At 36.2% G+C, this 23,152-nt stretch overlaps 1 protein-coding gene, 1 non-coding gene and 1 pseudogene across 30 annotated transcripts; 1 reads left to right on the plus strand and 2 right to left on the minus strand.

Annotated features, from left to right (window-relative positions):
- The first annotated feature begins 269 nt into the window (after positions 1 to 269).
- Positions 270 to 22,317, plus strand: ZNF300 (zinc finger protein 300). 29 transcript variants are annotated; one of them, XM_036224072.1, is made up of 10 exons: positions 270 to 417; positions 1,610 to 1,817; positions 2,050 to 2,145; positions 4,850 to 5,001; positions 5,558 to 5,741; positions 13,848 to 13,891; positions 14,220 to 14,257; positions 17,993 to 18,119; positions 18,352 to 18,474; positions 19,732 to 22,317. In XM_036224072.1, exons 6-10 carry the CDS (start codon positions 13,864 to 13,866, stop codon positions 21,285 to 21,287), a joined length of 1,872 nt encoding a protein of 623 aa, XP_036079965.1. In that variant the 5' UTR covers positions 270 to 417; positions 1,610 to 1,817; positions 2,050 to 2,145; positions 4,850 to 5,001; positions 5,558 to 5,741; positions 13,848 to 13,863; the 3' UTR covers positions 21,288 to 22,317. The 29 variants fall into 29 exon arrangements, with proteins under 29 accessions (XP_036079965.1, XP_036079964.1, XP_036079971.1 ...); XM_036224071.1 differs by having other exon boundaries at positions 1,705 to 1,817; XM_036224078.1 differs by having other exon boundaries at positions 1,705 to 1,817; positions 18,352 to 18,447.
- LOC118605975 lies at positions 3,641 to 3,759 on the minus strand. Its single transcript, XR_004952290.1, has one exon. It is a non-coding gene; the product is annotated as a 5S ribosomal RNA (ribosomal RNA).
- On the minus strand, positions 7,274 to 7,759 carry LOC107497150 (annotated as a pseudogene).
- Positions 22,318 to 23,152: the final 835 nt, after the last annotated feature.

The following is a 23,152-nucleotide window of genomic DNA, read 5'->3' on the forward strand; positions in this document are numbered from 1 at the left end:
GCCAGAGAACTGCTCCATCTGTAGTTAAATATGTATATACACATATCCATAATTATTGTCTTATGATAGAATCCTACAAATAGAATTGCTAGAATTGCTGGTTCAAGGGAGAACAATAAGGTGTTATTGGAAACATGTCTGCATTTATTGAGTTAAAAATGCACCTTGTCTAAGTTCTACACGATCATATTCTAATCACAAAAGGACTTTCTCCACATAGTGCTTGCTGACTCCTTTGTATGGACCAAACAACCTTCTCTTGTAGGGTGGCCTGTTATCCACTTGACTTCTGGTGATCATTGTTTCTAGACTAGTGAACGTCAGTTCTGGCCCCTGGAGACTCGAGTCTGTCTCCTACTCCTGACTCCCCAGACCTCCGCCCTTTTGGAAGAGAAGCAGGAAATGACCACATCTCAGGTGAGTTGCTTCCTTATTTTGTACATGGCTTCTATACAATCAAATGGAAAAGGGCAGAAAGCTAAACATTAGGATTGGGGGAAATGTAGAGCAAACAAAAGATAGAGACTTGGAAAGAGTTGCTATGTAGTACGGTAATATACAGATATGTGGTTTTAAACCACATAAAAGCACTATTATAGTTCAAATATATGTATTTGTTATATATAAATTATATTAAATATAATACACTCACTATATTTAAATTATATCTGCTTTATATAAGTTTATAAAGTACGAATTTGTTTGATATCTTCTGGCAGCCACAGTGGAAAGGTAGAGGACATGTACATGATTTACATTCTCTCCACAAAGAGAATTCAGCTGATTTCTCTTTGTGGAGAATGCAGATGAAAATATTTCTTGCTTTTAGTATGAAAAAATATATATTTTTTTAGGTCTTCCTATAGATTATGTCTTGACCTATACTCCTGTATAATGTTATCATTTTTTTGTGGTTGTGTCTTAAAATATTTATTTTAGAGGGCAGTTATCATAATGTTGGAGTCAAACTCCACAAGCATTATTTTTTTATGAAACTGTGGTACAGTTTATCCAGGGATAAAACCTAGATAAGACAGAGTGAGGAGTGTCTGTTTGTCTCCAAAGTAAATATTTCTCTCAAATAGGCTGTTCTTAAGTTATAATTCAGTGGCTAATGCTTGGCCAACAGGGGTGTCTCATACTCCATAGCTTTTGCTATGTTCTCAGGGTTTGTGAATCTAGTCCCAACTTAATGCCAGTTCTTTCTCTATGTTTCAGTTTATAAAGTCATTTTACTGGCCTGCGTGAATTATCTCTACTTGGTAGAAACATTTTAAAAAGTAAATAGGAGTAAAAATTAAAACATGAAAAAACCTTTAACATTTCCTTCCTCTTGGGTTAACTAGTACATACTAATAATTTGTGATGTTTAGGTTTTTCTCTATCTGAAAGTTATTTTTTCTATTTTTTTAAAACATAAAGTCTCAACTTTAATATTTAACTGATTGACTATCTAGTTTTCCCAATACTGTTTGTTGAATAATTCACTTATTTGAAATGCTGCCTTTATTGCATTCCCATTTGTAATTAGGGCTGTTTTGCTCTTCTGTTCTCTTGATGTGTTGGAATTTTTTCTTAAGACAGAATTTTGTATCATTTTTCTCAATAGGCATAATGTAGAACTGGGCATATAGTTTTGTTTACTATGGTAAAAATGATGAGGATCATCACTTCAGATTGAACAGGAGCATGCTATTATTATAGGGTCCAGTGTCATTTGAGGATGTGGCTATAGATTTCACCCAGGAGGAGTGGCAGTGATTGGACCCTGTACAGGGATGTGATGCTAGAGAACCTCAGCCACCTGGTCTCAGTGGGTAAGGATGGCTTTCCTAAATAACTCAGCATTATCCAATCCGACGGCTCTCCCTTCTCCTTTGATTGAGCTGGGTAGGTTCCTAACGTATGTAATGATTTTGTGCTCTTTCCTCCCTCCGGTGGAAGGTCATTACTTTATTGAGGTCCAGCTGGATAGCTTCATTGTGAGGTTTTTAAACAGAACCCTTTCTTCTTTCTCCAATGTATTCATCTATGATTTCTTTATAATAGGGTATCCAGCTTCCAAACCAGATGTCATCTCCAAGTTGGAACAAAGAGAAGAGCCATGGATCATAAAGAGAGACCTATCAAATTGAATCTATCCAGGTAAAAATCTGGCAGATGGGAGACAAAAGAGAAGTAAAATCTCAGTTTCATTGTTCTTATTTTTTATTGGCTGGTGGCTGAGACTTGTTTCTGCCCAGATCTATAGCTTCTGTTCCTTCTTGCTCCTATGCCGAGCATGTGGTAGGTATTCAACGCCTCTTTAAGTACTAATGGACCATGTACACAGAGAAATTTCTTACTGATCCACTCAGTAATTTTTTATAATTCGCTCAGTAATTTTTTATGATCCATTCAGTAATTTCAAATTTCTTATTGATCCACTCAGTAATCGTATCTTTAGTGCCTTTCTAAAAAGAAATTTAAAGGCAGTAGAAGGCTAATGTTTTTCAGTAACATAGGTCGTACGTAGAAAGACATGACATCAAGACTCATGACTGTAAAAAATTGCATGTCCAGTATACTTTAGGAGTTCAGTGAAAATTATAGTCTAAAGAGATGGGGCATAGTATGAAGGCATTTTTTTCAAGCATGAAACAGTAACCTTGAAGTATATCTGAATTGTGGGTTAGGCAAAAAGAGGAGGGTGGGGGCAAGCTCTAGGAAAGAAGATGTACGAATTCTTGCATTTAGGAATCAATATGGCTTTTCTGGCAGAAATTTTCTAGGCTTACTTGATTTCAATAAAAAGGTATTTATTGGGGAATAGTGGAATATAAGCTTGTATACACAGTGTGAGTACAATTAATGTTGCATTAGTTGTATCCAGAAATTTTCTATTATGTTTTAAATAGCTTTGAGACATAACGCACATGCCATACAGTTCACTCATTTGAAGTAAATAAATCAGTGTTTTTTCGTATATTCACAGGTATGTGTAACCATCACCACGGTCAATTTTAAAACATTTGTGTCACTTCCAAAAGAAACGCTGTACCCTTTAGTCGTCACATGTCTGTTCCCCGTCTTTCCAGCCCTAAGCAACCACTGTCTACTCTATGTCTCTATTGATTTGCCTATTCATGATATTTAATTTAAATTTAGTCATGTAATATATGGTCTTTCGTAACTGGCTTCTTTCACTTAATGTAGTGTTTTCAAGGTTCATTCACATTATAACATATATCAGTACTTCATTCTTTTTTGGCCAAATGATATTGCATTGCGTAGAGATAATACATTTTGTTTATCCATTCATCAGTTGATGGACATTTGGCTTGCTTCTACCTTTTGACTACATTCATATACAAGTTTTTATGTAGATATATGTTTTATTTTACCTCTGATATGAACCTAGGGGTGGAATTGCTGGGTCATATAGCAACTCTGTGTTTAACCAAAACAATCCCTGATGACTGTGTTGAGCATCTTTTCATGTGCCTATGGCCATTTATGTTATCTTCTTTGGAAAATAGTCTGTTAAGATCCTTTGTCCATTTTTTTTTTTTTCTTTAGACAGGGCAACCCTTGGTTGACCTCACAGATTGCAAGGACCTTGTCAGGTTACAATCCCTTATTTGTTTTTTGTTTTTTTTAATGCCTACAGCACCTGGTCTTCCTCGGTGGTCTCCCATCCAAGTACTAACCAGGCCTGACCCTGCTTAGCTTCTGAGATCAGATGGGATCAGGCTTGATCAGGGTAGCATGGCTGTAAACTTTGACCATTTTTGAATTGAGTTATTTATCTTTTTATTGCTGAGTTGTAAGAATTTTTCATATAGATAAAATTCTTATAGAGCTTTATGTAAAACATATAAAATTCTTTATATAGATATAGTTATTTATATAGATTTTTTATCATATGTCTCTTATCGGATACATGTTTTGCAAGTATAAACCTATTCTGTTGTAATAGGGGTTATGCAAGAAAAAACACCGATGAGAATTTTGTGTGGGAGAACACCTGGTTCTTCCTATTCTAAACATAAATACCTTCATAATGGAGTGAAACATTTTGAAGATAGTGTGAAAGGATCAGCAGTAAACAATGTTTTATTCAATATGTGAGTGTTGAAACTGAGAAGACCTGTGTATGCATTGAATGTGAGAAATCTTTTCTTAAAAAATTACAGTTCATTATACATTAAAGAACTCATACTGGAGAAAAATCTTATGATTGCAGCACATGTGGGAAAGCCTTCAGTGAGAAGTCAAATCTCATTTTACATCAGAGAACTCATACTGGGGAGAAACCTTATGAATGTTCTGAATGTGGGAAAACCTTCTCTCAAAAATCATCCCTCATTATACATCAGAGAGTTCACACTGGGGAAAAACCATATGAATGTAGTAATTATTGGAAAGCTTCCTTCCAGAAGTTACCCCTCATCATACATCAGAGAATTCACACTGGAGAGAAACCTCATGAATGTAGAGAGTGTGGGAAGGCTTTCTTCCAGAAGTCACAGCTGATTATACATCACAGAGCTCATACCAGAGAGAAGCCATGTGAGTTGGCTTGTGTCTGTGAATGGACCCAGGGTCTTGGAATTGACACTTATTGTTCATTTCTCCCTTTTACTGTGCATCTCTAGGAGCTTGTTGTGATGGAAGGACACTGGTTTTAAAGTCAGATGGTCATGGGTTTTAACCCTTGTCCCACCCACTGCTCACAGATTGTCTAACTTTAGGGAAGCCTTTTTTTAACCCTGTATCTGTTGCATCATCTGTATATGAAATCCTAACACAGATTATGTTCTTAGCTAATATTTTTTTCCCTTTGTTTTCTCTCTCTATTCTCTTGCAGTAGGCTGCTGATACCACTGTGTACACTTTTAAAATTGATTTGCATTCCAGATACCTTGCTTTTGATTTTCCACATTTCCTGTCCTGTCCTCTGTTCACTCCACTGCTCCCGTATTGGGTGGCCTAACTCATGCCACATTAAGGAGACTTCAGGTACTTTTAATTTATTTATTTTGCAAACACGTATCAATAGTTGTGCTTGCATATAAAGACCCTGTGTAGTACCTCCAAAGTTCCTGTTTTACCACCTCCCTGTGGCACCATTTTTCCTGAGCATCGAATGGCCCTCAGAGAAAAGCCATTAGGAATGGGGAAGACATGCCTGGCCAAATATGATGTCTGGCCAGAAAAAAATCCCACCTGCTATCTGTAAAATGCTACTGTGTTCTTGGCTATGGGCTCAATTTTTCTCTCATGAGAATCTTCAGGGAAGCAGCCCTGATTGGATAAGTCACATGTGGCAGCTATACAGTGGCCTATGTGGCTAAATATGATGTCTGCATAACAGTTTTAGCACTCAGATAAATATAGGTGAAGTGTGAAGCAATTATACAACTTTAGTTATGGTCAAATACTATCAAATGAAAACTGAAAAGAAAAGTAAAAGTATTTTACAGTAGAAAACTTTTTGTAAAGATATGGCTCCATGTAATGTATACCTTCTAAAATCTTTATATCACATTGTTTGCCAATTTTGTTTTTAACATAGGTATGGTGTAGCCTACTTTGTATGAACAGATGATATTGAAATATGAAAATCATCGCCCACTGCATGCAGGCAGGCATTGAAGACAGACCATGTGAGGACGTGAGAAGATGCTGGCTCTCTGTAAGCCAGGGAGAGGACCTGACCATGCTGACACCCTGACCTTGGTCTTCCAGTCTCCAGAACTGTGAGAAAATAAAGTTTTGTTGTTTAAGCACCCCCCCCCACCCCCGGCCCCTGCCCGAAATAGTGAAGCATGCCTTGTAGTGGTCTAAAAATCAAAACAACACATATTCTAACAGCATCACTCAGTACCTGCTAAAATGAATGTGAAGATTACAGAACCTAGTGTCTTACATATACTCCAATAATTAAAAAACAGAAAAAAGTGACCAGTGAAGGCAGAAAACAGGACTGAAAATAACCTAATCTCAATTGCTGTTATAGCATTTATATAAGAAATAAGTGCATACTGCACGAGCAATGAAGGCCAGTGTTTTGAAAAGCAATTTAATTCCAGGTAGGAGGAAACACAGCATTAGCCCGATACATGACAGTGATCTCAAAAGAGCAATTGTTATTTTCTGTAAATGTTATTTTCTGCCACGTGAAGAATTAGAAGGGAAAAAAAAATGCAAACTCAAATTTAGATGTAAAAGAAAAAATTAAATATTAAAAACTGGAAACTGGCACATTAAAAAATGTTGAATAGCTGCCTTCTCTAAGAGCTGAAAGTTGTGGACCCAAAAATATTTATGTACAAATAAGGCCTCCTGGTTAAATATGTGAGGTACATCTGGCCTTGAGCAATTTCTTTATAAACTGGAGCTATAAACAAATTTTCTTAGTCATTAGAAAAAACTCAGCAGCGGCATTAACATGAAACAAGGGTATTGATACAAGAAGAAAAAAAAAAGAAACAGAAATCCTAGAAAAGTGTACATTTGGCAGGATTTCTGAAAATGACAGTCTCCAAAGGCTTCTTCCCAGGCTTCTAGTGACTGTCAGTTATGGTGCCCTGGTTTACCAATATGTGCAGTTTTATTATTTGCTGCTTTTTTTAATTTGGAAAGTGTTTATAACTCTAATCAAGGCCTCCGGTTGTCTGTTTTTAGCCCTTGTTAACATGTGAACTTTTCTTCAACTTCAGATATTTTTTTTCTCTGGAGCTCTTCATTCCTTTCTTTTCATTTCCAGTAGTGACCTCTCAGCAAATCTTTCTTATCTCCGGGTGGCCTTTTCCAATTACAATCTATTATCTATCAGGTCTCTATTTGTATTATGTAGCTGTGTTTTCAGTTCTTCATTGTCAGCTAGAGTTTGTCCAAAAAGCTTTTTAAAGTCTGCTGAACCATCCTTTTCTAGCCTGCTACTGCAAGATTTTCTTCATTCTAAGTAACCAAATGCTCCAGAGCAACTCGGCAAGGAATCATACCAATCACTAGCTGATGTAGAACTGGTTTCACATCTAGAAATGGAATCCGTATATGTTTCTTCCCTATTCGAATTCTCTTCTGTACAACTAAGGCCTACTGGTTAAATATGTGAGGTATATATGATTGTTGTTCTTTTTCATTTTCATCACTATCTTGTTGCCAATACGAAGGTCTTTCTTGGTCGCCATCATTCTCTGATTTAGGTTGTGATTTACCTTCTTTTTCCTGTTTGTCCCTCTCCCTGCCTCCCCCCCTTCCCCACCCCATCTCTCTTTTCTCTCTCTCTCCTCCCTCTCCCTCTCCCCATCCCCAGTAGTAAACAAGTTATGTCTACAAGACTGTTTGGCCTGTTTAGTTGACTTGAGGCAGAGTAAACTACTCATGGTAGAAAGTCAAGAGGATGGAGTGGTTGAACTTGAAGTTGATTGTAGTCTGTAACACTGGTAAATCTCATCATATGTTCTAGAGAACTTTTGTTTACATTCATCTCTAGATGTTTCTGACTCCTTTTATTTTTATCTTTTCTTTCTTCTCTTCCTTATTTTCTTGTTCTCTAGTTCAGGTAGAACAATTTCTTCCTATTGTTTTTTCAGCTTCCTGAATATCAGTTACTGTCACCCCCAGGTTCAATCTTCAAGACTATCTTGCTTATCTAGATCTTGCTTTTCTTGGAATTCAAAGTCTTTATCTCTAACAGGAGTGAAGTATGATCTGTGCATCTCTCCTTGACTTCTGATTTGGAAGAGACAGTGCCAGAGGCAGTTGTAGTCAGGGTTAGTTGTCAGAAGGTTTTTGATTACTTATTCAATCTCCTTCCTAGTTCTAGATCTATTCAGATTTTCTACTCCTTTATGATAAGCTTTGGGTTTGTAGGAATTTATCCATTTCATCTAGATTATCCAATTTGTTGGTATACAATTGTTCACAGTGCTCTCATGTTTTTTTATTTCTGTAAAATCAGTCATAATGTTCCCTCTTTTATTTTGGATTTTAAATACTTGAATCTTTTCTCTTTTTTTTTCTTAATCTAGCCAAAAGTGTGCCAATTTTGTCGATCTTTCCCAAGAACCAACTCTTGGTTATGTTGATTTTCTCTATTTGTTCATATTGTCTATTTTGTTTAACTCTGCTCTAATCTTTATTATTCTCTTTTTTCTGGTAGCCTTGAGGAGCAGACACTTTTCATCATTATATATTATCACTGCAGAATTACACTGCATTATGACTCTGTTCTTAGATGACTTGTTAGGTCAGATTTTTCTAAGACTAACAGACTTCCTTTATGTAACAATATAATACTCCCCCAAGTGTTACTAATCACCTTACTTTATTTCACTTTTTAATGGTATCCTTGTCATATTGTAACTTATTTTGTTAATTTTTATTGTCTGTCCATGTTGGTAGCATTTAAGCATGGCTGGGGCAGGAATATTCAGCTGTATCATAAAGCTCAAGCTCTAGAAGACTGCATGGCTCATAATAGCTGTTCACTAAATATTTGTTGAAGGACTAAGTGATGGAGTGAATGAACAGTTATATTGGTTTAACAACCTATATGATATTACATTCCAAAATTTCAAACATTAGAAAGATTATAAGGTGTGGGTAGGCTTGGATTAAGAAAAGATGAGAACGTTATTTTCCTTTTGGGAAGATAATCTAAATCGTATTTGCTATGGCAGTTGGTGAGAATAATGATAAATCTGTATACTGGTAAGAAGAGCATTCTCGAAAGCCTGGAGGTGAAAGTGAGTTGGGGAAGAAGGAGAATGTCTGTTGAAGTGGAATGAATGGGGAGAGGAGGTATTTATAATGACATCAGAAATATGAGGAAGGAGCAGAGAATGTAGGTCATTTTAAGGCATGGTAGAGTTTTTTTAAAAGCAGATTTATTAAGTTTTAATAGACACAATATACTGCACACACTTAAAATATACAATTTGATAATTTTGGGCTTATGTATAACCAGAGAAACTCCCTGCAATCAAAATAACAAACATATCCATCATCCCCAAAATTCCTTAGCCTTGGTAATTACTCTTCACTTACCATTCTCCACCCCATGCCCTGGCAACCACTGATCTGTTTTCTGCCACTCTATATTCTTTTGCATTTCTTAGAATTTGATATAAATAGAATCACAAAGTATGCACTATGGACTGGTTTCTTTCACTCAGTGTATTATTTTGAATTTAATCCAATTTATTGTGTGTATCAAGAGTTCATTCCTTTCTATTACCGATTAGTATTCCATTTTATGAATAGTTTATTTTCTTGCCTGTGATGGACATTTGAGTTTCTTCCAGTTTTTGGTTTTTACAAATAGAGCTGCTATGAGCGTTCCTGTGCAGGTGTTTACATACATGTTTTATATGTTGCATGCACACATGCCTATTACTTATTCTCTTGGATAATATTAGGAATGGAATGGCTGGATCCTATAGGTTTATGTTTAAAGGAAATTACCTATTTTCCAAAGGGATTGCACTATTTTATATTCCCACTAGCAGTATGTGTAAGTTCATTTCTCTCCATCCTTGCCACCACGTGGTAATATTAGTTTTTAAACTTTAGTCATTTTAGTAGGTGTGTAGTGGTATTTCATTGTGATTTAATTAGCATTTCTCTGATGACTAATGATGTTGGGCATCTTTTCATGTTCTTATTTGCCATCAGTATATCGTTGGTGAAGTGTCTGTTAAATCTTCTGCTCAGTTTTAATGGTTTGGTTGTTACAGAGTTCTTCATATATTCTGGCTTATGTTTCTTTATCAGGTATGTGATTTGAAAATATTTTCTCCTATTCTGTGGCTTGTCATTTCATTCTCTTAATGGTATCAATTGGAGGCCAAAATCTAATTTATCATTTATTATTATATGGTTCATGCTTTTAGTGTCATTATCTAAGAAATCTTTGCCTGATCCTAGGTCACAAAGGTTTTCTCCTACATTTTCTTGTAGTTTTATAGTTTTAGATTTATATTTAGGGCTATGATCCGTTTTGAGTTAAAATTTTGTATATGGTATGAATAATGAATTGTTTCCATTTAAAATGTAAGTATTTAATTATTCTAGCACTATTTCTTAAAGAGACTATTCTTTCTCTTGCTGAAAAATCTTTGTCAAAAATTTGTTGTCATTTTGTCAGCTGGATCTATTTCCGAACTATAAATTCTGTTTCATTTATCCATTTTTTTCCCTATCTTTACACCAATATGACACTGTATTGATTATAATAGCTATGTGTATAAAAACTATTGATATCAGGTAGTATTGGACCTCAAACTTTTTTTTTTTGAAAAGTTATTTTGGCTATTCTTAGTCCTTTTCATTTCCATATGAATTTTAAGAACCATCTTTTCAATTTCTTCTCAAAAGCTGCAATTTTGAAAAGATTGCACTGAACCTCTACATCAGTTAGGGGAGATTTACAGTAATGAGGCTTCTGACACATGAATACGACATAGTCCTTTTTTTATTTGTCTTCTTTCATCCCTCTTAGCAATGTTTTATAGCTTTTATTGTACAGGTATTTCACATGTTTCATCAGATTTACTCCCTAGCCTTTCATATTTAAAAAAAAAATTCTGCTGTAGATGTTTTCATTTTAATTTCTGATTGATTGTTTATAATATATGGAAATGCAACTGACTATTGTATATAGATCTAGTATGCTTCAACCTTCCTAAACTTACTAAGTAGTTCTAGTAGCCTTTTTTTGGTAGAATTCATCTTTTTCTACATAGATCATGTTATATACGAATATTGTTTTACCTTTTCCTTTCCAAACTGGACATCTTATTTTATTTATTTTATTTTATATTTAATTAATTAATTTTATTGTTTGATTTTTGAGATGCTTACAGATTTCTGAGATTAGTGTTTTTCCCTACTGCAATAATCTTTCTGAGTAAAATCTCTCTTTATCTAAGTCCAGATTTGTCTTGATTTGACATGAGAAATTAAACCGTTAAATGTAAATAAGCTGCTCATTTAATTATATAAGGCAAAAATCATGGCTTCTCTGAAAACAGGTGCTTCAAAATTTATGCACATGAAACATCAATTTAACATACTTTTTTTTAAAAAAAAAGGTATAGAAACTTGCTATTAGGTGTAAAGATTATGATATCAGTGATATTTTATTGATGTTTTATACGATGGTTTACTGATTCGGTTTTTAACCAAGTGATTTTTTTTTTCCTGAAACCTAATCTCATCACTCTCTTCCTTTTATTTCTTCTACTTTTTAGTCTCCCCTTTCCCTGTCTCAGTCTCCTTCTCCCCGTCTGAGCCTCTCTTGTTCAGTCCCTTAGCTTCCTACCTCCCATTTTTTGCCCTTCAATCTCTCATCTCTGCCTGCACTCTCCTTTGCTCCCATTATCTTTCTGCTTTTTCCTAGTCTCCGATTCTCCTCTTCCTTGTCTCGCGATTCCCCTTTTACTTTCAGTCAGCCTTTGCAACTTCTTGCTACAGTAATAAATTCCCCTAGAGAATTCCTTATAATCGTTTTTAGCATAAAGTTCATCAATTCTGTGTATCCCTTTCTCTGTCACCCAGTGAACTCTTCCATCACTTCAGGTCCCAGTCCTACTTTCACCCGTCTCAGCAAGTAGAATCTCCCAGTATAAGGCTGTACCATTTACAAACACTTTTAAGAAGAGTCGTCAATAAGAATATTTTACTATCCAAAATTTTTTCCTCTGTCGCCAAAGGCAGTCTTCTAAAAGAGGCTGAAACTTCTTTCCCAATGCTCCTGTAAAATCTCTCAGCAAAATTTGCACCTTACTTGTTTGTAAAATCCTTTCCATCACCTTCCCTCTTCTCGCTGCTGGTGGCACATCCCAGTTACTGGCTCTGAATAAAAAGAATTCTTCCAAGTGTACGGAACTGCCTGGACTCTCAAGATGGCGACTCCCATTTAGGCACAGTGCCTGGGAGCGGCCATATTGCCTCCTGAACAAAGCCGCCGGGGAGGCAAGGTGGGCAAAACCGCTCCGTACGGAATAGCGTAGGCTCGGGAGCGCCACACTTTGCCCACCCAGACAGGAAGCAAGAGAGTTCGCCAATGTGGATGTGACAGCGGTCTAGGGCTAAGCCTTGACCGGCGTTTAGGGACCTGATAACGGAGCTGCAGGTCAGAAAGCAGATAAGTGCAGTGATGAGTCTACTGGATTGGTAATGGGGAGAAGGGTCCATGAGGGTCAGTGATTGGAGGTTTATGAAGTCACTTTTGGGAAAGGAATGTGAGATTGGTGTTGGGTTTATTTGGGAGTCAGGGATGGTGTGATCTATGAGGTTAGTAACTGGGGAACATTGTGTCAGTGTTAAGGTTGTCTGTGATCAGAGATGGCATGTTGGGGGACTGACTCGTGGGGATGACTGGGGCCGGTGATTTTCAGTGATTGGTGAGGGGGCTGTGGACCAAATGAGGGGGGGTGTACATATGGTGGTCAGTCACGTGATAGGCATAGGGGCGTTCTGTGGAGTATGTGATTGCTAGGTCCTGAGCATTCAGAGATTTGGAATGAGCAATAGTGGGATTGGGGCGTTTTCATAACTAGCCCCAGTTTATTGGGAAAGGTTTTTACATAAATTAAAATTTCCACAGATCATAGGCAACTGTTGAGTTCTTAAAGACCAAACCCCATCTCAACACATCATTGTGCCCTTAGTCTGGCAAACCCCACAGAAATGATTATTTTAGGGAAAAAAAAAAGTACGGCTCATGTAGGAATGCTACGTTTTCTAGAATTTGACATTTTCAGCCATCGAACTACTAAAAACAATGCTATAAATAGAGTGATGTCATGTGTTCCCAAAGACTATCGCTGTCCTAGAGCCATGCGAAAATAGTAATAAAAGCTAGATATTTCGTGGCAAACTTTGGGGGTAAGGTTAGGACTGTAATCTGCAAGTTATCTCGAGGCAAATCGGAAAAGGGTTAAAACAAGACCAAACAAATTTAAAAGGATAGTATTATTAAAAGGATTTATTATTAACAAAAGGTTTAAAACAAGATGAAACAAATTAAAAAGGGTATGACTTTAGTCCTATCCCTTTTGAGTTTATTTAAATCATTTTATATTCGAGAAATAGTTATTGAGCAGCTGCTGACTACCCAGAGATTAGTATGATTATTTCTCCTGATTGTTTCTTCTTAGATCTGTTTTGATAAAATCTCCCTGTCACGGGAGTGCTCACTTACCCTCAACCAGTTCAGCTCTGTCTGCATGGCTCCTCCTGAAACAGAAAATTCCACCAGCTATGTACCTTTGTCAGTGGTTCCAACCTAGCACTATTTTTATATGCAGATAACTGCACTGTTGAAAATCAGCAATAAAAACTGAAACAGAAAACATCTTAAAATTAACATTTTGGTCCATGAATGTTGATTGGCAGGAGAGTTTGCTGAGTTGAGGGAAAATATAAGAGAGTATTGGAACTGAGCTGCTGGGAATAAATGAGTGCATTCCTCAGCTTTCCGTGTAGTCATTGCCCCATTCTTATTGCCAGGGAACTCTACCTGCAGTTAAATCTCATATAGATCTTTCCATGTTTGTTGCCTTATGAAAACATTTTACAAATGTAACTGCTTGTTCATAAAAGAGAAAAATAAGTGGTTAGTAAATCAACATGAAACATACAATTAAAAAACCTTGTGATCACAGTATAATCACAAGAGGACTTCCTCCTTCACATGGTGCTTGCCCACCCTTCTATGAAGACCATACAACTTTCTCTGGTCATCCATCCCACTTCTGGTGGTAGTTTTTTCCAGACTGGTGAATCTGGAAGTGGCTATCCGGGTCTGGTCTGTGAAAACATCCTTCCGAGCATCAGTTTTCCTTTATCAGGCATCTGTCCTTCTAGATGAGAGCAGAAAATGATGAAGTCCCAGGTGAGTTGCTTTAATTTTTAATTTTTTAAATTTCCTCTTTGGTTTTCCATACAATCAAATGGAAATGTAAAAAGAGCTAAAATCTAGGTTAGGGAAAAGGTAACCAAAATAAATATCAAGACCTAGAAAGAGTTCTTAGGTAATATATAGATAACCTGGCCTTAAACCATTTTTAAATATTGATATACCAATTTTTCGGATCTTTCTTACAGACATCATCAGTTACATGATATGCAGTCCTCTAAAGAGAAAGCAGGTTAATTTTTCATAGGAAGAAGTGATTTCTTGCCATATAAGACTAAAATTTCCTTTTTGGGTCTTTCTCTAGGTGATAGGATACACGATGTTCTCACCAACACTCTTGTGGTAAATGCAATAGATTTCTTGTAGCTGTATCATAAAATGATGACTTCTAGAGGGGAGGTATCAGTGTCATAGCCAAACTCCTTGAACTTTATCCTTTTGCACTGGGGTCATCAAACTATTGCCTGTGGGCCAAATCCAACTATTTTATAAGCAAAGTTTTATTGACAGCACAGCTGTGCTGTTTTTGTGTATTGTCTATAGCTGTTTTCATGCTACAATTTCATGCTGCATGGCCTGCAATGCTGAAAATACATATTTTACTGAAAAAGTTTGTTGACCTCAGCTTTGGAGGACCAAATTGATTATGGAAGCTTCCTGTCATCCAGCTTTACTCCTCCAATGAAATCTAGATAACATAGGATGTGTACATTTTGAATGGCCTTGCAAAATACAGATTTCAAAAGGCAGTTCTTAATTATAATTGATCTGGCAAACTCTGGAGAGCAAGAGTCCCTGATGCTTTATATCTTTTGTTGTGGTTTTGTGAGTTTGTAGGATTACTGTCCAACTCAGGACCTGTTCCTTCTTTGCTTTCTCATTTTTAACAGTCTATTATATTTTTCTTCCTATCAACATTTACTGTATGCATGGTATAAAAATTTTTAACTATATAGAAAGATAAAAATTAAAAGCTGAGAGACCTTTCAACTTTAAACTACCCTCCCCTGGAAGTTATTGGTGTTAACCATTTGTTTTTAACTTTCTAAATCTTTTACTTTGTAACTGCAAGTAAGTCTGTGTATGTAAAAGTACAAATGTGTGAGAATGTCTCTTATTTTCATGTGCCTTCCTTTTGGAAAAATAATGTTACAGTCAACATTCTGTTCTACAACTTGATTTTAAACTTTACTGTCTAATGTAAAGATTTTTGTGTACATTTTTAGTATGTTCTCATCCCAATACATAGTGTTATTCTTTATTATTTTAGTAGATGTATACTATTTCCTGTGCCCTGGTTCACTGGGATTTTTTTTTTTCATCTGTAAAATGAAGATTATAATCCTCATAGGGTTGTTGTGAGAATTGAGTAAAAAATCATATCTCGAACTGTAACTGGGACTGGTTCTATATGTAAGTGTTAGCTGTTATTATTATTGTTAAAAACTAAGTTCTCTTGTGAAAAGATAGGTTTTTTTCCTTCTCAGATGTTAGTATCTTTAGAGCTGTGCTGTGTAATACGGAGCCACCAGCCACAGGTGCTTACTGAGCACTTGAAATTGGTTAGTCCGAATGGAAATGTGCTCTAAGTGTAAAGTACATACTGGATTTCAAAGATATAATTTTAAAAATTCACTAATAATTTTTAAAGGTTGATACATGTTAGAATAATATTTTTGATATATTGGGATAAATATATATTATTGCAAATAATTTTTTGAAAGTGGCTAGCATAACATTCCGCTTCCACCTCTCCCATCTCCTTCATTCTCAACGGTTACCCAAGCTATAAAACTTGTTTGTAGATGGCAAAAATACAATTTCCCACTGATCATACATATTTTTTTCAAAAGTAACAAGATTTATACATATTTAGTGTATTGAAACATTCAGATATCGTTAATAAAGCAAAACAAGAATGTTAGAATTATTTCTATTTTTCTATCAGGATGGATTTTCTCTATATTCCACATTTATTATTTTTTCATGTTACTATTCTTCAGATAAAAAATATATAATTGACTAATGCACAAAACTGTTTTTAACGTAACATGAACTTTATTTTATTCTCTATAATCTTCACTCATTCCTTTTTCGCAAACATTTCTTGAGTAAATGATGTGGAAACCAACATTGACACATAGAAGTTCTATAATAGCTATAAGAGGAGGGAACTGTTTCAGCAGAGAGGGGGAACAACCAGCTTTATAAGGCAGCTGGGGACAGGCTTAAAAGATTATGGAACTTCGGATCATGAAGGCATGAGGGTGGGAATGGGAAACAGCATCTGCAAAAGTTGAAAGAGCAGAGTGATTCTAGAAAGGCTGAGAGTATGAGGAAAACTAAAGTGGAGAGTGTTTAATGGAAAGTTTTTACTAAGGTTGGTGTTAAACTAATAAAACATAAACGGTCTTGTTTATAATATTAAGGACACAGTGTGGAGCGCAATGGTTGAGAACACAAGCGATTGAAACAGAATGCTTGCATTTAAATCTGGGTTAATCATATGTTCAGTGTGTAACCTCTGGCCAGTAGTTAGTTAAGCACTATAATCCGCAGTTTTCTCAGACATTAAATGGGAAAGTTCATGGGGTTGGTACAAGGACAAATTAAATTCTTGGCAGCTTGATGGGGTGAATATAGGACTTGGTGTAGGATTAGAAAGACCATAAGATTACGATGAGACTATTTATATATGCAAAGGTGGGTCTAAAGGTTGCTTTTAAGATGGAGACTGTTGATATTCAAAACAATATTTAATTCATTTTCATTCTTAAAGCAATATTTAATGATAGTGGAATATTTAGAGAAAACCCTGAAAAATAGTTTAAAATAATACAGACCACTCAGATTCCACTATTAGATGACAACTATTGTGAACATAATGGTGACATAATTAAAGTAGTTAATTTTTCCTCCAGAAATACCTCAGGGCTCTACACTTACCTAAGTCTTTTATTTTAATGCCATATCAATAACTTGTTGTTTTTTCATGAATGTTTCCTGCACAATTTTTGTTACGTTTGTTCTTCGGTATTCCTATTGTCATTGATCTATTTCATTTTATTACTAGCTATTGCATATATATAGGAGAACTGTTAGATTTAGGAGAAGCTAAGATTATTGTCCTACAAAATGAGGGGATTAGATTATCTTCAAGAACTCAAGCATTCTGTAATTCTCTAAATGTGGCTTTTCTCTCTTTTTTAATATTATACTTAAAAAGACCTTCTCTATAATTATTCATATAAATTCTCCCATGCTTCGTTTTGTTAACTTTTATAGTTTGAAGTATTTTTTGGAGTTTAAATTTTTGCTTCATCCAGAATATATTTTTTCTATTTTTCAAGACATAAGATATGCCATAGCAAAGTAAAACAAACTGGTTGGATTAAACAACAGAAATTTATTCTTGCAGTTCTGGAGACTAGGAGTCAAAACTTAAGACGTCAGTAAGGTTGGTTCCTTCTAAAGGCTGTGAGGGAAGGATCTATTCCAGGGCTTTCTCCTTGATTTGCAGACATTGTCTCCCCATGTCTCTTCATAGCATTTTCCATCTATGTCTGTCTGTCTGTCTCCCTGTTCAGATTTCTCCTTTTGGTATCGACATCAGTCATATTGGATTAGGGTCCGCCCTAATGACCTCATATAACTAATTATATCTGCAATGATTTTATTTCCATATAAGGTAACATTCTGAGGCATTGGGGGTTGGGATTTCAGCATATGAATTTTCAGGGGACACTATTCATCTTGTAACATATGGATTCAACATTATTCTTTCCTCATTGACTATCCAGTTGTTTCAGTACTAGTCATTTAGTAATCCATCTTCCTACTAGTTATTTGAATGCTACCCTTATCATTTATTAAGTTACCATTTGTATATAGGTAGGAATTTTGTGATTTACCTCTTATGTTTTCCTGATCTCTCTGACTCTTCTCGCTAAAGACAGACTTTGACATTGTTTCTCCCAAATACCATGATACAAAACTAGGTGTAGGTATAGTTTTACATACTATAGTAGAAATTATGAGAATGATCACTTCAAATTGAACAGGAATATACTGTTACAGGGGTTAGTATCATTCAAGGATGTGGCTGTGGATTTCACCCAGGAGGAGTGGCAACAACTGGACCCTGCTCAAAGGACCCTTTACAGGGATGTGATGCTGGAGAACTTCAGCCACCTGGTCTCAATGGGTAAGCATGGCTTCCCTGTGTAAGTTAGACTTGTACAATTAGGTGCCTTTCCTTATCAGTTGCTGTGGTTAGGTGGTTCCTGACATATATAATGACTTTTATGATCTTCCCAAATGGAGATCATTACTTTGCCAAGTGCCAGCTAGACTGCTTCATGGTAGACTTAAACTGCACCATCTCCTCTTCCTTCAATGCAGTCTATTCCAATTCCTCCGTGATTTCCATTTAATAGGGCATCCAGTTTCCAAACCAGATGTCATCTCCAAGTTGGAACAAGGAGAAGACCCATGGATCATAAAGAGAGACCTATCAAATTGGATCTATCCAGGTGAAAATCAGGCAGATGGGAGACAAGGGAAGTGAAATATCAGTGTTATTTGTTTAGTTTTTTTAAAAATTGGTCCTAAGGCTTATGTTTCTATGCTTATTGAACTCTTTTATTCTTTGCTCTCATGGTGAGAATTTAATAGGCATACATCAAAAAATCAAGTAATCGTGAGTCTCTATAAGGCAGAGCTATTACTGATCCTCACTCACTATTATGTATAATGCATTTTATGAAAAGCCTTAATAGACAGTAGAAGGCAATTTTTTTCCAAGAACATAGATTGTGCTTTAGCAGGTAAGACTTTTAGATACATAACTGTACAAAATTAAATGTCAAATACAATGACTGTTTTTAGAAGTGTAGAGAAAATTAGAATCTAAAGAGATGCAACAGAATTTGAGAAGGCTTTTTTTCAGAGCATGCAGTGGTAGCTACTCTGAAAGATATGTTAAATATTGATGATGGCAAAGGAAGAAGGTGAAGTCAAATGGGTTGGGGGGCAGAATATGAAGAAAACCTTGGAGTTAGGGAAATATGGCTTTTCTGGGAAAACTTTGCTAATTTTATTTGATGCATATAGAAGATATTTATGGAGAATCATGGATTCCTACTTGGAATTCAAGCTTGGATTGTTGGTGTAAATCTGATACTGAATCCATAACAGGTTCTTGGATTTTCCTGTTGTTCGTGTTAGTTGTTAATTGGGAAAATAGACTTAGGAGCATTAAAATATTCTGAGTGCTGAAGAGACCTTGTTTCTTTGAATGGTAGTGCTAGGACAGTAGTTGTTAATGCATATACACACACACATACACATATATATATACACATACATATATACACACGTGTGTATATATATACACATATATGTATGTATGTATGTACATATATATACACATACATTACATATACATATATATATATATATATGGCAAATGGTTTATAAAATAAATGAATTCAAAAGGTGAAAAGCATTTCCATTCAAAAAGCAGGGGAAATGGGAAGATACTAGAGAAGTAATCCAAGATTAGAGTGACAATAACCCAGACACTTGTCTATCTCCTTCAGGTCTAGTTATCCATGAATATTTCTCTTTAACATCCTTGTCTATCCATTCATGCAATCCTACTATATGCTGTACTGTCTTAGTACAAGCAAGATGGCTTGTTCTTCACCCACGTTTTCCGAGTTCATCAACTATGTTGGATCAATCATTTGTTCCACTCCTCTGCATTCTGTTAATTGTTTTTTATGGTTGTTTTATTTTATTTTTCTTTCCTTTAGACAGGAAGAGTAACCTTGACAATCCTCAATCATGTATTTTGGGGTCTTTTTCCATCCATAAGACACTGAAAGGAGTCGCAAAGGATGGTTCATTGTACTCCATTTTAAAAATCTGTCAAGGTGATGGCCAGCTACAGAGATGTCCGGAAAACCAAGACAGGATTTTCAGTCAAGTAACAGTTATCAACAACAAAATGGTGACTGTGGAGTCAGGCCATAAATATAATACATTGGGAAAAATATTTCAAGAGTGCATAGAGCCAGGTACTTCAAGACAAAGCCCCCATAACTATGATATATTTAAAAAGTACTTGAAATCTAATATCGACCTACCTAGTTGTAATAAGACCAATTCAAGAAAACCCCCTGATGAGAGTTTTGGATATGGAAAATCATCTAGTCAAGATGCATCTAATTCTAATCTTGAGAACATTCAAAATGGATTAATACCCTGTGATGATAATCAGTGTGGAAACATTTTCATCAACAAGCAATCCCTTATTCAGTTTCAGCATTCTGAAACTAAAGAGAAAACCTGTGTGTGTATTACATGTGGAAAAGCCTTTGCTAAGAAGTCACAGCTTATTGTACACCAACGAATTCATACTGGAAAGAAACCATATGATTGTGGTGCGTGTGGAAAAGCCTTTAGTGAGAAGTTTCATCTCATTGTACATCAGAGAACTCATACTGGGGAGAAACCTTATGAATGTTCTGAATGTGGGAAAGCCTTCTCTCAAAAATCATCCCTCATTATACATCAGAGAGTTCACACTGGGGAAAAACCATATGAATGTAGTGACTGTGGGAAGGCTTTCTCCCAGAAGTCACCCCTCATTATACATCAGAGAATTCACACTGGAGAGAAACCTTATGAATGCAGAGAGTGTGGGAAGGCCTTCTCCCAGAAGTCACAGCTGATTATACATCATAGAGCTCATACTGGAGAAAAGCCATATGAGTGTACCGAATGTGGAAAAGCCTTCTGTGAGAAGTCCCACCTCATTATCCATAAAAGAATTCACACTGGAGAGAAACCCTACAAATGTGCTCAATGTGAGGAAGCCTTCAGCAGGAAGACAGAACTTATTACACATCAGTTAATTCATACTGGGGAGAAACCTTATGAATGTACTGAATGTGGAAAGACCTTCTCCCGGAAGTCACAACTCATCATACATCAGAGAACACATACTGGAGAGAAACCCTATAAATGCAGTGAATGTGGAAAGGCCTTCTGTCAGAAATCACATCTCATTGGACATCAGAGAATTCACACAGGAGAAAAGCCTTATATATGTACCGAATGTGGGAAAGCCTTCTCTCAAAAGTCTCACCTCCCAGGACATCAGCGAATTCATACAGGAGAGAAACCTTATATATGTGCTGAATGTGGGAAAGCCTTTTCCCAGAAGTCAGACCTTGTTTTGCATCAGAGAATTCATACTGGGGAAAGACCCTATCGGTGTGCTACATGTGGAAAAGCTTTCATTCAGAAGTCACAACTCACTGTGCACCAGAGAATTCATAACAGTAGTAAAACTGTAATGAACTGAACACAAGAAAGCCTTCAGTATTAGCTCAAGCCTTAACGAATACTGGAACTCTGATGAATTCAATAAGTTTGTGGAAGATATCATTATAGATAAAGATTTACAGGAGAATTCATATCTGTAGTGTGTTGATACCTAACTCAGCAAAGGTGATGGAAATTATATAAATGAAGGACATTTTCAAAATGGCATGTAAAGCTTTTAAAGTTATAAACTGAGTGGTCAGTAGAACAAATTATGTATACAGAATGTTGTCAAGTTACATATTTCTTATTATGCCACATAATAACCAGACATTGTAAAATTGCTAATATTAGCTTATCATAATTTTGGCCATATGGTAATTCCCTATAAAAGACATGAAGAAAGGTCGAGTGAAAAAAAAAAAAAATCAATTCCTGGAAACTGCATTATAAGGAGGGACTTAGCTTGACCCCTAAAGGCATATATCTAAAATTCATGTACAAAGATGGAAAGATGGGTTAATCAAACTCAATAAAGGCGATATTTATGTGCTTTCCCATCTCAAGTATATAAGTTGACCTGTATTTCTGGAAGTATCCTGGACCTTGAAATAAATGCTTCCTGACCAGGTCTCCCCTTTACTTTCCCACCCTGGGAATTTGGAATAGGGGAAAGATTTTGGTTCTGAACCAGATGGTATTGGATTTAAATACTGGCTCAACTACTTAGATCGTGTGACTTCAGGCAAGCTTGCTTCACCCGTCTGAATATTTTTTCTGATTGGTAAATAAAAGTACAGTGTAGGACATATTTTTAATTAATATTAGTTCTTTTTAACCGTTCTTTTTTATTCTACTACAACAGGATGCTAAGATTAATGTGTAAAAGACACATCTGAACTGCTTTGTACTCTAGACACTCTTGCTTTTGATCTCCCATTCCAGTGACTGGTTCATTTTACTGTCTTTGATCCTGGTGGCCTTGATTCTTGGTATATTAAAGTGACATTTTATTATACTTCTATTATGTTTTACATGCACATATAAACTGTGGCGAATGCACATAAAGACCCTGTCTGTCTCTTCAGTTCCTTTCTGACACCTGCCCTGCGGCCCCAACAGTTTTCCCTGGGAACCGAGGACACAGGAAAACTCTTGAGGTGAGGAATCATGCCTGTCATAGGTTTGAGAATTTGACATCTCTAAAATGAATAACTCAAGAGCTTGTAATTAGAACCTTTGAAGTCGTCAAGTCTGGTCTCCTGTTTAATGCTGGAAAACCCCCTCCAGAGTGTCCACATGATGGCAATTCAAGTTTTACTTGACCAGGTCCAGTGTTAGAGAGAGCACTATTATGTTCACCAGTGAGCACCCTCATATACCTTTATTTTATACACTTTGTTAGTATATTTGCAGAATAGATTCCTAGAAGTGAGAGAGCTGGCCAAGGAGTATTTTACATTTTGATAGCTGCTAACCAATTGTGCACATGCACGCAGCATGTCGCACTGCCTCTGATGTATACAAAAATCAGTGTGTGACAGCCACGGGGAGATAGATGATGACTCAGAGGAAGGAGTTACTATGAGTTAGAAATGTCCCACAGCAGACCAGACTGCATTGGGATTGTAAGTGTTTAAGAAGAGAATGGGTGACCAGGATGCTTTCAAGGGCATTACAACATTGGGTATGAGAGGAGAGGAGCTGACATCTAAGGAATCTCTGAAATTCTCCATCAGGGAAACACTTCAGACTCACTAAGAACCTCCTCCCTGTGGTAAGGCATCCACAATGTTGGCTCATTTGTCCCCGAGCCCTTCCCAGTGCAATTCATTTTTCAAGTGAGCCTCAGAACACAAGCTGCTTTGCAGCAGCCACGGCACGCCGGCCCCATTTTCTGATGTT

Source organism: Rousettus aegyptiacus, unplaced genomic scaffold, assembly GCF_014176215.1.
Source record: "Rousettus aegyptiacus isolate mRouAeg1 unplaced genomic scaffold, mRouAeg1.p scaffold_m13_p_7, whole genome shotgun sequence".
Lineage (NCBI taxonomy): Eukaryota > Metazoa > Chordata > Mammalia > Chiroptera > Pteropodidae > Rousettus > Rousettus aegyptiacus.

What these genes read in the sequence shown, in the direction of transcription:
- ZNF300 (XM_036224072.1), top strand. Translation starts at nt 13,864, where the DNA reads ATGAGAGCAGAAAATGATGAAGTCCCAG. An exon ending in CAGCCACCTGGTCTCAATGG is followed by an intron (nt 18,120 to 18,351) that starts GTAAGCATGGCT and finishes TCCATTTAATAG; the next exon opens with GGCATCCAGTTTCCAAACCA. An exon ending in TCAGGCAGATGGGAGACAAG is followed by an intron (nt 18,475 to 19,731) that starts GGAAGTGAAATA and finishes TCTTTCCTTTAG; the next exon opens with ACAGGAAGAGTAACCTTGAC.